Source organism: Pseudonaja textilis, chromosome 18, assembly GCF_049901715.1.
Source record: "Pseudonaja textilis isolate UNSWEBS1 chromosome 18, rPseTex1.2, whole genome shotgun sequence".
Taxonomy (NCBI): Eukaryota; Metazoa; Chordata; class Lepidosauria; order Squamata; family Elapidae; genus Pseudonaja; species Pseudonaja textilis.
Window position 1 is genome coordinate 2,491,817 of NC_142007.1, and position 17,029 is coordinate 2,508,845.

The 17,029-nt window shown below is 45.0% G+C and overlaps 2 protein-coding genes across 4 annotated transcripts in view; one reads left to right on the plus strand and one right to left on the minus strand.

Annotated features, from left to right (window-relative positions):
• Positions 1-2,096: 2,096 nt before the first annotated feature.
• Positions 2,097-12,860, minus strand: RER1 (retention in endoplasmic reticulum sorting receptor 1). Of its 3 annotated transcripts, none has more exons than XM_026715907.2 (7): positions 12,469-12,860; positions 8,723-8,808; positions 7,263-7,367; positions 5,767-5,866; positions 4,253-4,331; positions 3,164-3,299; positions 2,097-2,289 (listed from the first exon to the last, which is right to left on the minus strand). In XM_026715907.2, exons 2-7 carry the CDS (start codon positions 8,801-8,803, stop codon positions 2,200-2,202), a joined length of 591 nt encoding a protein of 196 aa, XP_026571692.1. In that variant the 5' UTR covers positions 8,804-8,808; positions 12,469-12,860; the 3' UTR covers positions 2,097-2,199. The 3 variants fall into 3 exon arrangements, with proteins under 3 accessions (XP_026571692.1, XP_026571693.1, XP_026571691.2); XM_026715908.2 differs by lacking the exon at positions 12,469-12,860 and adding an exon at positions 9,443-9,574; XM_026715906.2 differs by lacking the exon at positions 12,469-12,860 and adding an exon at positions 9,457-9,564.
• Positions 12,861-12,977: 117 nt separating this feature from the next.
• MORN1 (MORN repeat containing 1) overlaps positions 12,978-17,029 on the plus strand; it is a 58,234-nt gene continuing 54,182 nt past the window's right edge. Inside the window, exons 1-3 of the mRNA XM_026715774.2 lie at positions 12,978-13,902; positions 14,687-14,758; positions 16,048-16,146. Coding sequence (XP_026571559.2) covers positions 13,845-13,902; positions 14,687-14,758; positions 16,048-16,146 — 229 coding nt within the window. The 5' untranslated portion in view covers positions 12,978-13,844. The remainder of the gene's footprint in view (positions 13,903-14,686; positions 14,759-16,047; positions 16,147-17,029) is intronic.

Below are 17,029 nucleotides of genomic sequence, written 5' to 3' on the forward strand. Positions count from 1 at the left end.
CGCACCACCTTGGTGAATTATGCTGGAATGTGCTGAGCATATACCCATAGAATCAACCTAAGATCCATTGTGTGTTTGTCTGGTTTCAATAGCCTTTTTCTTCCAAAAGATCCTACTTTTAAATGGGGGGAGGGGGCAATGGCACTTAGTCCCTTGTCATCAAGCTGGAAAAAAAAGACCACTTTAAAAGGAAGCAGAATCTCCTATTCCCACAAAGAGCCCACACGACCCCTTCCTTTAAAAAAAAAATGGTGCAAAGGAGAAATGGAGTTATTTGGCACAGAATATTTGAGTATGTTATCACTCTGCCAAATGTACTAGTCAATAGCTATTTGTCTTTCAAGATAATGTGTGTAACAATATGCAAAGGGCTGTTTTTATTGAGACAGCTAAAATACAATATATGCCACAAGATTAAAATATACATATTTTAAGAGAACAGGGCAGAGAGAAAACTTTTTAAGCATAATACATAGCTCTTTACATTTGTTTTATAAAGATGGCTGGACCCGAGAATGGCATGAGGTCTTCCTTTTAATAAACTTTTTTTGGAATTTAAAAAGTCACTTGATAAAACTGTCCGTAGCTATTTCACATCAAAAATGCTTGACATGCAGGTTGTTTTAGATTTCTCTCCATAGAAAATTTAAGTTTGGGTAAAAGCTCCATAAAGTTCAGTCTGCCAGTCCAATCTAGTTGCATCTTGGAAAGGGCAACGAAGCAAACTTTTTTTTTTTTTTAAAAAAAAACCCTTTATCAAAGAAATGTGTCAGAATACCCTTTACCTAATGTCATTCTCTCTCTCTCACACACACACACACACACACACGTAATTTTTTTCCAAAATTTAGAAAAAAAAAATCACGGAAGAATTGGCATAATTACAAAATAAGCAGATGACTAAACAAAAACCTTAACAAATAAAATTACCACGCAGCCTGTCCTACGCCTCTTCGTTCTAAAAGCCAAGCTTGATTCCGTCAGTCAATCTAGACAGGTTTTATTCGAAATGCCCAAGTTAAGTTAAAACTAGCACAGAGGTATTAATCATTTTCTGCATCCCGTTCTATTACAATTCGTTCGTTTCAGCAAGCTACAGTGCGCAGATTGAGTTGCGGAGGGGGGGAAATTATCAATATTCTTCCTTCCCATACTAACTGTTGGCCTCCCAAAGAATATTCAGATTCTACCGTGTTTCCCTGAATATAAGACCCTCTTATTTTATTTTATTTTTTCCACCAAAGGCGCCGGGTCTTATTTTCAGGGGAACTCATCCACTGAGTTAACCTCACTTGTGCACGTGACCCTCGGCCTCCTTTTTGCTATCAGAGGCATTGAGGAACTTCTTCTGTGGCCGGCAAGGCTTTCCTGAAAGCCTCTGCAGCCGGTATCGTAGCTGATATCAGTACCAGCTCCAGAGGCCTCCAGGGAAGCCTAGAAGAAATGGGCTGGCGAGGCAGGTGTTGGGGTGTGCGAGGCCTGGCTACGACGGTCCAAAGGGAAAAAGCAGGGAAGCTCCAGCCTAGCTTAATTTTTACCCGCCCACTCTGGAGTGGGTGGGATCTTCATTAGGGCTTATTTTGGGAGTAAGGCTTACATTGGGCGCACGTGTAAAAAAAAAAAAACAAGCTAGGACTTACTTTCAGGGTAGGTCATATTTTTGGGGGAAACCGGGGAATCGCCTACCTACTTTGTTCTGCTTGGAATGCGCGCAGGAGGCCTCCTTCAGAAGTTGGTGAAGCCACAGCCAGCCAAATTTGGAAAGCCCAAATCCCAGGGCCCTCAGATCCCAGAGAGACACGTACCTATGTGTAAACCTGTGATAACTTCCAAAGGGGGGGAGGGGAAGAGAGAGAGAGAGAGAGAGAGAGGGGGAAAGAAGCCGTGGACGGATAAAGCAGTTTGTTCCCAGAGCCACAAAATTCAAAAGATGTTTATCCTGTGGACATGGAAAGGCATTAAGAGCCAGCCACACACACACACACACACACACACACACACACACACACACACACCCCTCTCCAATCCACAGAAGAGACGGAAACGAATCCTCTGGACCGCTTATGGATGACTGATTACCAAGAACAGAGGCATCGTTACAATGGTTCAAAACCGGTCTTTTTAATTATGACGCTGGGGGTGGGTTGGGGGCAGTTGGTCAGCAAGGGGTTTTTTTGGGGGGGGTGGGGAGGGGTGTTTCTAGCTAGCAAAAGTCTTCCCTGGGTCTTCTTTTCCTTTATATCTCCTCTTGCCGTGGGTGAACGGTATATATCGGTATTTTATCATATGCTGGAACGACAAAAAAACACAGGTCTTAAAAGGCGCCGCCTCCATTTTTTCCCCCCCCTCCTCCCCGTCTTCCAAACCGCGAGAAAACGCCTGCAAAGGCCGATCTATCAGACAAGATGAAGCCCAGAGTCTCCAACCTTGGCAAGTTGAAGACCTGCGGGACTTCCAAAACTCCCAGAATTCCTTGAGCTAACAGGACTGGAGGAGGAATTCTGGGAGTTGAAATGCACAAGTCTTAAAAGCTGTCGAGTTTGAAGGCCTCTGCGTTTAAGCTACGGTTTTCCGAGCACCGAACGAGGCTCTTAAATTAAGCCACAAATCGTTGGGCTTTACGTGCTCTAGGGACGCGGGCTCACCTAACAGACCGGGGTTACCACGATCTGCGGTTTGAAGAGCAGCTCCAAACAAGCCACCTTTTCGGGATCAAGGGTACTGTCTCCCCTGTCACCCTTTCGGCAACGGGGGTGTAGCCGGCTCAATCTGCTCGGCGTGAAAGCATAAATTTTATTACTTTGATATAATCCATCTCACCCGTTCCTCAAAACGGGGCAGGAGCATTTGTGCTTCTTTAGCGCGCCAAACCTGATTAGTTGTATTTATTTTGCTTCCCAGGGCTATGCTAGTACGGTCCGTTCCCCCCCCGCCCCTCTCCCAAATGGGTGAGCATCTCAACTGTCTCACCCCGCCACCATTTCACGGTCACAAAGCAGGCTTGTCTAATCTTGTCCACTTTTTAAGACCGGTAGACTTCAATTCCCAGAATTCCCCAGCCAGCACATGATTACTGGTGATTGAATTCTGGGAGTTGAAGTCCACCAGTCTTAAAAAGTGCCCAAGGTTGGACATTCTGGTCTCTGGAGCCTTCTGCACTCACCTTGATTTGCCTCTTCATCGTGATGCAGAACAGCATAATGAAATACATCACCAGAATTGGCCAAAAAACTGGAACATTGAAAGCCTCAAAGAATGTACAGGTCATGGCAACCAGGATGCCTTTAGTGGCAGAATGCCTTTGGGGAAGAAAACAATATCGGGGTTAAGAGATTTAACAGATTAACAGAGTTTGGAAGGGACCTTGTAGGTCATCTAGTCCAACCCCCATACCCAAGCAAGAGACCCTACACCATTTCTGACCAATGGCAGTCCAATCTCTTCTTGAAGGTCTCAAGTGATGAAGCTCCCACAACTTCCGAAGGAAACTTCTGTTCCATTGATTAATTGTTCTGTCAGAAAGTTTCTCCTTTATTTCCAGGTTGTATCTCTTCCTGATCAGTTTCCATCCATTCTTCCTTGTCTGGCCTTCAGGGGCTTTAGAAAACAGCCTGACCCCTTCCTCCTCTCTGGGGCAGCCCCTCAAATATTGGAAGACCTCTATCATGTCTCCCCTGGTCCTTCTCTTCTTCCCTAGACTAGCCAAGCCCAGTTCCTGCAACCGTTCTTCATATGTTTTAGTCTCCAGTCCCCTAAAATCATCCTGGTTGCTCTTCTCTGCACTTTTTCTAGAGCCTCAACATCTCTTTTATAGTGTGGTGACCAAAACTGGACACAGTACTCTAGGTGTAGCCTTACTAAGGCTTTATAGAGTAGTTTTAATCCCTCCATTGATCTTGACTGTATCCCTCTGTTAATGCAATTTAGGATTGCATTGGCTTTTTGGGCTGCTGCTGCACACGGCTGGCTCCTATTTAGCTGGTTGTCCACTAAGACTCCAAGATCCCTCTCCCAGTTCCTGCTATTGAGCCTGGTTTCACCCAATCTATATGTGTCCTTTTGGCTTTTCTTACCTAAGTGTAGGATGTTCCTTTTCCCTACATTGAATTCCATTTTGTTAGATAAATTAGCGGCTAGAGACAATTGCACTCCACTCCCTGGCAGGGTTGAGAAAAACTGCTCTGCAGGAATGCCAGACGAGGAAAGACGAGAAGGAAGGAAGGAAAACCCAATTTATTCAAAACCAACTCACCAAAATTTGAATTCTGGCAGCCTCCGGATAAAAGGCCGGAATTCTTCATTCTGTTTTGTCGGTAATGAAGGCCCTTCATCTAAAAAAAAAAAAAAAGTAATTATTTGCTAATTTAGGAGCGGTTTAAAAAAAAACAAAAAACAAAAATTGCAGCTTGCTGACTCAGCCCATTCCGGCAGGCGAAGGGATGTTTTCAGGACTCGGATTTTTGGCTTTCTTGCTTTGCCCAACCGACGTTGCCTAGTCCCAGCTCCCAGGACCCCAAAGGGTGTCCGTGTCGCTTCGAAAGAACGACGCTCAAAAGGGCGTGAAGGGTAGTCCTTGACTTAACGACCACGACGGAGCACCAAAACGCTGCGATGGTTAGCGGTTAGTAACACGGTTGCTAAGTTGGCTTGGCTTGTCATAAAGGTTGCCAAAATTGGTCGTTGTGAACGTGGGACATTGCAACCGTCATAAATACAAGACAGTTGCCAAGTGCACTTCGATCACGTGACCGTGCAACGGTCGTTAAGTATGAAAAACGGTCATGAGTCGCTTTTTTTTCAACGCCACTGTAACTAAATGATTGTAAGTCAAGGACTACACCTGTACATTGTCCTGTAATCTATGGTTTACAGAATCAAGCACAAGTGGCTATGATTGTACAGGACACTAAACCATGGTTTAAAACCCAAGGAGAGGGGTATGCACAAGGTATTTAAACACAGTGCCAAAGGAAAAAAAATCACCTTAGATGAGGTGTATACCCCAATCCACCCAGTCAAGGAACGAGCAAGATTTCTAAAAATGGAGACAATAACTTGGTCCTCAACACCAAAAAGACCAAGGAGCTAATAGTGAACTATATAGAAGGAACAGATCAGACCTACAGCCCTTCCTTATCAAGGGAGACCCAGTTTTAAGTTTTTCTGGGTGTTACCCTAAAAGAGGACCTGACCTGGGGTGCCCACATTGCAGCCCTGGTCAAAAGGGCCCAGCAGAGATTATACTACTTGAGACTTCTCAGAAAACAACAACTGAATGAAAAACTGCTGGTGACCTTCTACCGCTGCACCATAGAGAGTATCTTAACTTACTGCACCTCTGTATGGTTTGTTAATTGCACAGGGGCAGATAGGAAAGTGCTCCAGAGGGTTAACGTCACTACCCAGAGGATGATGGGTTGCCTTCTCCCCTCTTTGGAAGAGCTTTATAGTCCCGCTGCCTTAAGAAAGTTCAAAACATCCTCAAAGATCCATCTCATCCTGGGCACCCCTTTTTTTTTGAACTATTACCATCTGGCAGACAGCGCAGAATAATAAAAACAAGGACAAATAGGCTGAAAAACAGCTTCTATCCCAGGGCAGGAGCTCTGCTGAATTCTGCTGTACAGTTCACTGAAGATGGTATTTAATTTCCTTGTACGATGTGCAATGACAATGAAGTAGACTAAACTAAATTTAATCCAGTCCATCCCTAAAGATCAACGGCCCCCCTATAGCAAACGGCAGCAAATCCCCACTTGATTATACCTGAATCTTCCATGAGCGAGGGATCGACCTTTGGCGACAAGAAAGCTATGAACAGGTTTAGGTGGTAGATACCCAAGGCATACGTCACGATATACCAACCCTGGGAACGAGAAGAGATGGATTCAAGAACTGGGAGGTCAGAGGGGAACTTAAGTTTAAAAAGAAACAACCCAGAAGTTACACACCCTGGGGGTACCATAATTAGCAACGCACAGGGGGTTAGTCAGAAGTCAGGAGGAGTCCTATAAGCAGTATGGTTGATAACAAGGGATTGCCGGAGTCGTACTCCCCAAATATCGGGAGCCCGTGAAAAAGGACAGGGGGATAACGGGTAGTAGTGTTGTGGCCTGTCGGCCCGCTGGAGGAGGAAGAGGAGGCATGAGAGTCAGGGTCAGCCTCAGGATAACCTGGGGGCTCTGAGGGGGAAGAGGGAATGGAGCTGGCATAGAGAGAGAGAAAGAAAGAGAGAAAAGAGAGAGAGGGAAAGAGAGAGAGGGAAGGAAGGAAGGAGGGAGCCCGGGCCATCCATCAGCCTTCAGATGGAGTGTCAACAGCCCCCAGGTCTGTTGGCTAATGAGGTGGCTGATGAGAAAGAAAAGGAACAGCCAGGTCCAGTGGAGAGGAGGAGAGGAGAGCAGTGGAAATCTATGGGCCGGTCCTTGGGACGGAAGAGCCATCACTGCTAGATAAAAGGCAATGAATAGATGTGGCAGACAACCATCTCCCAGCTGGATGGACTTGTTAGCCTGTGGTGCTCCTAATAAAGGAAGCATTGATTTAACTTCAGAGGGTTTGTCGGGTTTGGGAAGCTGGGTCAGAACGAATAGGAGATAACAGAAGAACCAACAGGGAAAAATGTCTACGGAAATTCTCCAACATCCAGGTCATGGTTGTCCCAAAGGGACTTTTTCCCAAAAAAAAGCAACCGGTGTTTTTCTTTTCTCTGAAGACGTTTCGCTTCTCATCCAAGAAGCTCCTTTGGTTCTATCTTCTCATTCAAGCTTCCTGGGTGAGAAACGAAATGTGTTTGATATCTTTAAAGGGGGAAAAAAAAAAGAAGATAAGCCCAGTTGCCTTTTGGAAAACAACAGCAACAAAAGACATTTGGGACAACCCACAGAGCAGTGGTTTTCAGCCTTGGCAGCTCGAAAATGCGTGGACTTCAACTCCCAGAATTCCCCAGCCAACAAAGCAAGGTGAAAATAAATGGCAGATGAAGAATGAGTGTGATTTACAAATCCATCTCCAAGCCAGCTGACAGAGGCAGTAAACTCTCCGTAGCGAGATTAAACCAAGAAAATTCTTTGTGGATTATTTCTGGGCTAATTTTTTCCCCCCAGCTTTAAATAGGTTTTTTGGGCTAACGGGCAGAGAAATCCATCTTTTAACTGGCCAAAATAAAATAATAAACATTAATGGGGCTAACGGGAGGCTGCCAATACTTGGCAACGTGTGGATTCCTGGCGGGGGTTCCAGAGGAAAGTTTCTTCCCTTACCTGCAGTAAATAAACTCTAATCATGTAGATAAAACTTAAACCCAATGTTGCGACCCATCGGATTGTTGTGTATGGAGTAGATTTGTCTAGCCAGGACTGGTAAATCTAAAGGAAACACAAGATTTTCAGCATATTAAGTGAGGGTTGAACATAACAAGCCTGCAACATAGCTTGTGGAATACTGCTAGTCCTCAACTTATAACTATTGGTTTAAGCTCAAAGCTACACCTGCACTGAAAACAGGGGTTTATGACTGGCCCTTAACGACTGGATTCCCACATGCTCAGGATTTTAAATCCGGACCCTGGGCACACAACCAGGGTGCACTGAGGACAGTTGCCGTTATCCCGGGGTCAAGCGGTCACTGAGCGTGGCCTTCCGACAAGCAAGTTGGTTGAGAGATGTGGCTAGAGGCTCATGATGACCGGAGCCCTGACAGGAACCATCTCACCCCACAGGGATTAGCCTGTCCCATCCATGGAGGCATATTATCCAGCCAGATTATTCCGGCTAAGGGGGTCCAAGAAGGAGGGCCTTCTTTTGCTGTGAGGTTGGCCCCAAGAGAGGTCATAAATTAGGTAGAGAGCTATATAAGAATATATAGATAAAATACATTAAACAGAATAGATAGATAGATAGATTAGATAGATAGATAGATAGATAGATAGATAGATAGATAGATAGATAGATAGATTAAGATAAGATAAGATAAGATAAGATAAGATAAGATAAGATAAGATAGACAGACATTAGGTAGAGAGCTATATAAGATTATATAGATAAAATAGACAGAGAAGATTAGGTAGAGAGCTATATAAGTATATAGATAAGATATATTACAGATTAGATAGATAGATAGATAGATAGATAGACAGACAAGATAGACAGAGACAGATTAGATAGCTATATAAAATTATATAAATAGATTAGATTAGACAGACACAGACAGACAGACAATGGATGGATAAGATTAGATAAATAAGGTAGATAATATTAGATAAGTAAGATTAGATAGATTTAGATAGAAAGATATAGGGAAAATAGAGAACAGAGAATAGATAGATTGATATATTAGGTAAAGATTAGATAGTTTGGATGGATGGATAAAGATTAGATAAATAAGATTAGATAGATAAGATGAAAGAAAGAAAGAAAGAGAAGGAAGGAAGGAACGGAAGAAAGAAAGGGAAGGAAGGAAGGAAGGAAGGAAGGAAGGAAGGAAGGAAGGAAGAAAGAAAGAAAGAAAGAAATTTTTTGTATTTGTATATTTAAATAAAATAAGCCATAGCTAGAGGGATTCATCCAAAGCACTCCTTCCCACAATCCAGCAGAGGCCGGAGAAATCCCTTCAATATCAACTGTTTTCTCTTTCAGCTTTAATTGGACCAAATGCTAATTAAATCATTCAGGCATGCACCATCCTGGAGTGGTTTATGGATCTGTACGTGCGTGAAACTCACCTGTCCAAGCCTCGTGAAAAATCTATAGACCACGGACGGTTTGCCATGGATAGACTCACCGCTACTGTCCCCTTCTGACATTGTGGCTGTGGGGAAAAAAAAAACCCCACAAAGAATTCAGCACATCATCCTTGCATATACGAACTCCTCGCAAATCTCCTAGGCGACGTTACAACCATTCATTGAACAACCATTGGAAGTTACAATAGCATTGAAAACAGCGAGTTATGACCGGGTTTTGCTTTCTTTAAAACATTTGCAACAATTGCAGCATCCCCAGTGGCAAGAGCGGTTGTTAAATGGGACAGAACTCGCGTCACAATAGTCTCACTCAGCCGCGAAAATGTTGGGCTTGACTGTGCTTGTTAAGTCAAGGATTAGCTATACAAAGCTTCCCCGCTTTGGGTTGTACAATCGGCACGGGGAGGAAAATTGCCGAAAGCCCAATAAATCATGCACAATTCACACTGGGCTTTCGCAGACCCGATAAAACCCCAACTCAATATTCTATTGCTAGCTATATTTTACTCAGAGGTGGGTTTACAGAGTACTTCCTCTTTGGAACACGATTTAAAGCCAAATCCCCTTTTCGTTCAAAACGGAGATGAAACTTAATCTGCAACCTCTTCGGGGCTCTCATCTTCTCTTTTAACAGAGAAAAAGAATCTTTTTATAACCAGCCTTAGGACCGCAAATAAAGATTAAGACTTTAAAAAGGACCTTCTGGTTTCTACCATGGTTCGTTTCGGTGAAAAGCTGCATTTCTCTTTAAGCCACACAGGGAATCGCTGGAGCTGCGGTGCCACATCAGCGAAAGCGTGACCTAACTTCCTGGTACATCAGGCTTGGAGGGCGGAGAAAATGGAAATTCAGTTTCGTTCCAGGAACAGGAAAGCAAAAGAGATTTTGCCAGGACAGTGTGTGAAGTTGCTGCCTTCAAGGAAAATAACGACTGGGAAATCAGAGAGGGAAAGCAATCTTTGACCCGTAATTTGGAACTTGCTGGAAGGTCAACAAGAATACGGGTGATATTAGCCTAGGAAATCACGTTTAGAAATGGTAAGATTTTCAGCGAAGCTGAATTTGCATCCAAGGAAGAGAGCAAGTTTTATGATTATTAAACCGCCTCAAACAAATTCCCTCGCCAGCCATCGGTGAGAATATTCTCATAATAACAGCGATGAAGAACCACAACGCGGCAAAAAAGGAGAGAATTCCAAAATGATAAACCGCACCAATATAACCAAGAATCGAATATAAAAGATCTTGGCTTGATATCCAGTGACAACAACCAAGCCTAAAGTTGCACACCACTCCAGATTACAATTTAACCGTGGCTCTTGGTCCATCGACCACTCAATACCCCCCAACAAACCGCGTTCGCCAACCAGAATCGCTGGGTTAAACTGAAGTTAAGCTTTAGCACAGCGGGAAACCACTAAGGATGAGAATAAAACACGGATGCTATTTGTTAGCCCGGGACAATGTTAAGTTTTACTTCGATCCTAAGGATTTTTCTGGATGTTCCTTTGATTCCAAATTGGAAAACGCAACCATGCAAATCCCAATTTGGGTTGGGGGAAAAAATGCAGGAAGGAAACGAAACAGTGTTTCGGTACACAAAGTTCCACTTTTAAAACAAACTGAACTAAAAGGTGGAAGGGCTACCACAGTGTTAGCTTTCAAGGACGCTGTCGAGTAAACCCAATACTTGGCTTCACATGTGGTTCACTAAATACTTGTAGCAAGGATGCCCAATCTTGGCAACTTTAAAACCTATGGACTTCCATTCCGTTCATTTCACGGCTGGTTGGGGAATTTTGGGAGTTGATGTCTATCTTAAAGTTGCCAAGATCGGCCACTCCTTAGTCTTTTCAGTCCAAGGGAAGTCTGGCTTTCCATATTAATTTGGAGGCCATTCCGGCCAGTGACTAACTATGTTTCAGTTTCATTCTCCTTTAACTCTTTATTATAAACGTACCAGCATTTTTCTTCTCTACCAGTCAAGCAAGCTGCGGAAATTGTAATTCGCTGACCATGCCGATTCTACAAAATCGAGGCTAGAATTACAAGTTCCTAACAGAACAGCAGAGACGGAAAGGACTTTGGAGGTCTTCTAGTCCAGCCCACTGCTCAAGCAGGAAGCCCTATGCCATTGCGGACAAATGGCTGTCCAGTCTCTTCAAGAAGTTCTCAATAAAAGCCGAGCAAAGCATGAAGCGGAGCGACAAGAATCATAAATTTATGAACATCGCAGGAAAAAAAGATTCAGGTTGGCCTAGCGTTTCAGCTTGTTTGCTTCATACAACATCCAAAGCAATTATTTAAAATTTATGAATGCCAGGGGCTGCATTTTCACCTAAAGTGGATTAAAAAAAAACCCTTAAACATGGCTGTTACATGAACACAGGTTTCCTAAGGGGAGCAAAAGCAGAAAGCATGACTGACAATCTACTAGGCACGCCTCGAAGAAAAATTCAGGGGAAAAATAACCTCCACAGGGTGTGTAAACTAAAGAAATGTCTCCTGGCTAATGTCTGTCATTCATACCATTCAGTGACTTGATTAAAGGAGAGAATTTAAAAAAAAAAATTATCCCCAAGTTCAGCCAACCTCTGAATGGGACCCTCTTTGGGCTAAGCCACGATTGGGGAGGGAAAAGGCACCACCAGGTGAGCTAAAGCTTCAGCTTTCACGGGCTAGAAGATTTGGACGTGAATGGGGATTATCTTGAATTAAAAGGACCAGAAGAAGAGACAGAGAAATCCACCCCCATTTCGGCTAGCGTTTCGGCGGGATAATGATAAGCCTCCAATCTCCCTGTTAGAAACTCAAGGGTGGATCTGGGTGCGAATCTTCACGCTCTCAACCTCACCGGGGTATTGTAGGGAAAAATGAGGGACAGCACCCTCTTCCCCCAAAATAGATTGCCTAGAGGTCTAAGGTGAGTATGTGGCCATAATACAGGAAGTCCTTGCTTTATGACCTCAACGGAGCCCAGTGTTTCCGTTGCTAAGCGGGATGCTTGTTAAGCGAGTGTTGGCCCCATTTTGCGACCTCTCTCGCCGCTGTTAAGAAGTCGGTCGTGGCTTTCCCCCGTTGATTTTGCTTGGTCCAACCATCGCAAAAAGGGGGAATCCTGCGACCTCTGCCACCGTCATAAGTCCGAGTCCGTTGCCGAGCGGCGCCAATTCTGATCACGTGACCAAGGGGATGCCCAAACATGTTTGTCCAATGTGGGGGAAAAAAGGGGTCCCAAATCCCATCCTCCCCCCACTTTTTTCCACCAGCGCCACTGTACCCTTCGAACGGTCACTAAGCGAACTGTTGTAAGTCGAGGACTACCTGTACCCCGACCTGGGCCAGCTCCCTAATTCAAACCCAGCACTCAAAATACCACCCCCAACCCCTCCAGTTCTGGACTACAGTTCCCATTGTCCCAGCTGGGAATGATGGAGGTCGGAGTCCAAGAGAATCAATGGAAGCAACGCTTCTTTATCCCCCAAAGGAGGACCGGGAACCATCACCCCGCACCCCAAATGGCGGGACCCCATTGGGGGAAACTGAGGAGGGGACGGAAGAGGTTCCAGTGACGAACCCCGCGGACAGACACACCCGCCCTGAGGGGAGTAATTAAAGTTGGGGTCCTCCCAAGCACCCCTCCATCTCTCCCCCGAACTGGAAGGCCTGGTTGCCAAGGCAACGGCCAGGCCGCGGCCTAGTCGGGCCCAAGAGGGGTAACTCACCAGGCCGCGCCGGGTGTCCCCTCCTTCCGCTTCCCGCCCCGCCTGAACAGGCAGAGGAGCCGCCGCCGCCGCCGCCGCCGTTGCCGACTCCTCCTCCTTCTCCACCTTCCGAGATGGCGGAACCGCGCGGCCGGCAGGAGAGCTTCCGCTACCGGGGCGAAAAGAAGGAGGAGGAGGAGGAGGAGGAGGGAGAGTGGAAGGCCAAAGGGGTCGGGAAGCCCCCACACAAACTAGGCCTCTGTTCTGTGAGGAAAGAGGCCTGCTGGGTTGGAGGAAGCCTCGCCTCAGTTAGAGGCCCTCACATTCGGGGAACTACAGCTCCCAGAATGCCTCAGCTACCCCCTCCAGCCGTAGGTGCGCTCGCCAAGGAGAAACTACCGCTCCCAGAATGCCTCAGAAGGCGCGCCCGCCAAAGAGATGGGACGGGGGGGGAAACTACCGCTCCCAGAAGGCCTCAGGCAGCCAAGCCGCTTGAGGCCTTCTGGGAGCAGTAGTTTCCTCCTCCCCGCATAAGCGCTGTATTGAGCCCTAGGGATGGGCGCTCCCGGTGGATTGCAGACCTTTGGCCTAGCTGGCACGAAGGTGGGACGGCAGCAGGGTGGATCCCCCGCCCGCCCTTCCTGCTGCGGCTTAGGGGATATGTAGTCCGTGGTTTGCCAGCAGCCGGTTCACTCTTACCGGGGTGGGGAGTTGGACAGGCAGATCAAAGGGGTTTTGATTGACAAGGGCCGCTTTCCTCGATCCAGGTCGCAGCCACAGCAGCCAGGATCGAGGAGATCCAGCCTCTCCGGCAGGGATGCATTTTGGCGGGGGGGATCTCTCCCTCCTCCCGGCCTACCTAGCAGGGTTGTTGTGTCCATAAAGTGGCTAAAAGAAAAACACCAGCCACCTATAGAGACATAACGGTTTTTTTTTAAGTACACTCGGGCCTCCAGCTAGAGCCACGGCCCAGCCTGGGTGGGTAGGTGGGGACTGCAGACTCCATCATCCCCAGCAGTCCCAATGGTTGGCTCAGCGAGGCATTATGTGCAAAACCCGTGCGGCGTTTTTTCCCCGGGTTCTCCTCTAACTCCCAGGACCGTGCGGGGCTGGGGATGATGGAATCTGCAGTCCCTCCTCGACAACTAAGTTAAGGAAAGCATTTAAAACCGCCCCTACGTACTTCCTTGTTTCTATTCCCTGGGAAACGCCACTTACTCCGCGCATGCGCCCAGCCGAGCGAAAGCCCGAACTTCTTACCCCCCCCCTCCCCTCTGGGGGAGGAGGAAGGGGAAAAAAAAACACAGCAAGAAGCCTCGTCTCCTAGCAACGCGGCAGCCAATCAGCGGCTGGGGTTTGATGGCGGCAAAACAGCGTCCCTTGAGGGAGACGGGAAAATGGCGGCTGAGGGAGCCGCTTCTTACTGTGGGGAGATGAAGGATCAGCGGAGGAATGGTGAGCGGGGTGAGGGGGGAAAGTCACGGCTTTGCTGGGGAGGAGACGGCGAAAAAAAAAGGACGCCAGGAGGGGCGATTCCCCGCGGAAAGGGGCTAGATCGGGTCCTAAGTGGAGCCTCCTGGGGCAGGAGCAGTCTACCAGAATGCACGTCCGAAAGCGGGAGAACCAACGCCAAGGTTGGCAGGTGTCGCCCTGGAGGAATTGCATGTTCTAAGAATTCCCTGACCCACTTATTATTATTATTATTATTATTATTATTGTTGTTGTTGTTGTTGTTGTTATTATTATTCATCAAAGAATTCCCTGACCCCACTTATTATACAGAATAATAATTACAATTCTTATTAATAATTATTATTATTGAGTATTCATCACTTACTATTATTACTATTGCTATTATTATTACTGTTATTATTGTGTCGTATTCATTGCACACTATTATTGGTATTATTATTATTATTATTAAACTCAGTCAACTGAACATTTAAAAATGTATCACAAATATCATTGACTGGTTCTAATCCAACATTTAACCATAAAACCACAATTTTTCTCTATTGCGGTTCCTTGCGTACAGTAAAACACTTTAGGTTACATCAAGGAATGTGAGGTTTTGTTACTTTTCTCCTACAAAAACATCGTATATTGTAAACAAACTGGAGATCCAAAACATTTCCATCAGAAAAGTATTGGGAAACTTCCTAGGTTGGTTTTACTGAAGTGTCTATCATAGTCTTTTCATTATTGTATTTTTAATATTTTTGACTTCTCTTGCCTTTAGGTTATGGACGTTACGTTTACCCCAATTCCTTTTTCAAGTATGAAGGACAATGGAAGCGAGGGAAAAAACATGGTAAGGAACCAGAAGTCTTCTTTCTTTGTGTTTTATTCAGCAGGGATTTTGTGACCACCTTTTTTAAATAAATAAGTTTATTTTTATTTATTTTTTAAATAAATAAGTTTATTTCCCACCTTTATTATTTTTATAAAAAAAAACCCAAGGGAGCAGACATACCTATTCTTCTTCCTATTTTCCCCACAATACAAACAATGAAATGAATTGTTAGGCCAAGAAATAAGATCTTATCTAAGATCAACCAATACGCTGATTGGTTAAACACATTTCTAGACTCCCAGGCAGGTCTTTGAATATTAATTGGATGCATTCTGCATTTTTACTATTGTTATTAAATACAGGTAGTCCTCGACTTACGACCACAATTGATTATGGGGAGGCTGCAAAGATAATAACTGAAAAACGGCCGTAAGTCACTTCTTTCAGTGCCGTGTAATTAATACATTTTAATTATTTAATAAAAAAATATGGAGAATGATCAGCAGGTTAAGAAAAACACTGACATATTGTGGTTTTTTTGTATAAATCTTTCATCTTTCATATAATCATTTTTTTGCAGTTGATCAAATTCCAGATGCCTGATTTGTCCTCAAAAGGAAGCAAAGAATGGTCCGGTCTTATCATTCAGTATTTCCAAAACGAGATGTATTTGATGGAATATATTTATACATACTTTTGACCATTAGATGGCATCAGAGTGATAACGTTTCCTACAGTATTTCATAATCTACACTAATGGGCTGATAGGATAGTTTTTAAAAGGCTACTAAACTTTTTTCTTTTTGCCCAAGAGGCTAATTTGACTCCCTCGCTGGAAATTTGGAAAGCAGGTCCTTGCAGTATAAAGTAGGAAGTATCAGCTCACTCCTCTCTGTGGCAGCCCCTCAAATATTGGAAGACTGCTATCGTGTCATTCCTAGTCTTTTTGTACGTTAGACTAGATATACCCAATTCCAGTAACAGTTCGTTGTATGTTTCAGCCTCCAGTTGTCTAAGCATCTTTGTTGCTCTTCTCTTGTACTCTTTCCAGAGTCTCAACCTCTTTTTTTTGGATCGTGGTGACTAAAATTGGACGCAGTATTTCAAGTGTGGTCTCACCGGTGCAGTGTAGAAGGATACTACCACTTTCAACTTATTATCTTTATTAACTATCTGCTATCAGCTTTATTAGTGACTTCATCCCTAGAACCTTTACGAAGCTTCCCCTTTGCAAAGAGAGCCCAATAATTTTTAAAATTCCAAACCCATCCAAGGCTCTTCTTTTTTAACTGATCTTTCTTTTTCAGGACATGGGAAATTACTGTTCAAAGATGGGAGTTATTACGAAGGTGAATTTGCGGATGGAGAAATTGTTGGCCATGGACTCAGATACTGGGCATCAACAGGTTAGATTTGTGTTCGGTGCCTGTTACAAAACAGCAACAACAAAAATGACACACGGTCTGTGTTTGTTAGTGTTCCATTCAGTGCCTTCACCCACAGCTTGGTATGTTTTGTTCCATTCTCACCTTTCATCGATTTGCCCTCTTGGTCAGCCAACTTAAGCAATTTTTAACTCACGTCCAATATTTTGGAGTCTTTTTACCTGTGATTATTGTTGCCCTAAATTTTGGCATTCTGCTGAGTAAAGTCAACATTCCCCTCTTGAAAGAACGATGTGATGGGGGGGCGGGGAATGGCCTCTTATTGCATCAAGTGGATAGGATTATGTGATATAAAGAACCTCCCTGTCATGCCTCTGTTGGAGACTGACTCCGAGGGAGAGAAAGGAGAAAAGGAACAGCCGACAGGGTGGAACTGTAGAGTGGAAGTGTGGCTCCGGAGGTTGTGGAGGAGGCCGGCTGGGCAGTCAGAGGAAGACCCAGGCCCATCCTCTCTCCATCCTAGGACACACAGGGAGGAGAGGATAAGGGAGAGACGTGAATGGCATGGTCTACGGGGGAGGAAAGGGCCCTGATCCCCTTCATGGGCTGCAGCTGTGAGAACTGGTTGAAAGGACGGACGTGCATATGGGCCAGTGCTGGAAACAAAGCATGGAAATTTCTCTAGTCTGTCCTTCCTCTCTGAGTTTGGTGTCCTTCCCAGGGTGTGTTCCGATATCTGTGGACGTCTTCAAGCCCTCATCTTACTTGGTTCCCTTAGTTGCTTCAGTGTGGTTTGTGTTGTTTTTACTCATTATGATTTATAGGCATTTTTTGATTAAACTGCATTTCCTCCTTTTCGTAACTGCTTGTGGGGGAGGTTTTTTCTGTCTCCAGTCAAGGGTAT

Excerpts from the sequence above, each read along its gene's own strand:
- RER1 (XM_026715906.2), bottom strand. The coding sequence starts at position 9,484 with ATGCAGCTTTTCACCGAAACGAACCATG. Across the intron at positions 8,809-9,456 it reads TTTCACCGAAACGAACCATG|CCACAATGTCAGAAGGGGAC; the intron begins GTAGAAACCAGA and ends TTTTCCCCACAG. Across the intron at positions 7,368-8,722 it reads TTTTCACGAGGCTTGGACAG|ATTTACCAGTCCTGGCTAGA; the intron begins GTGAGTTTCACG and ends TGTTTCCTTTAG.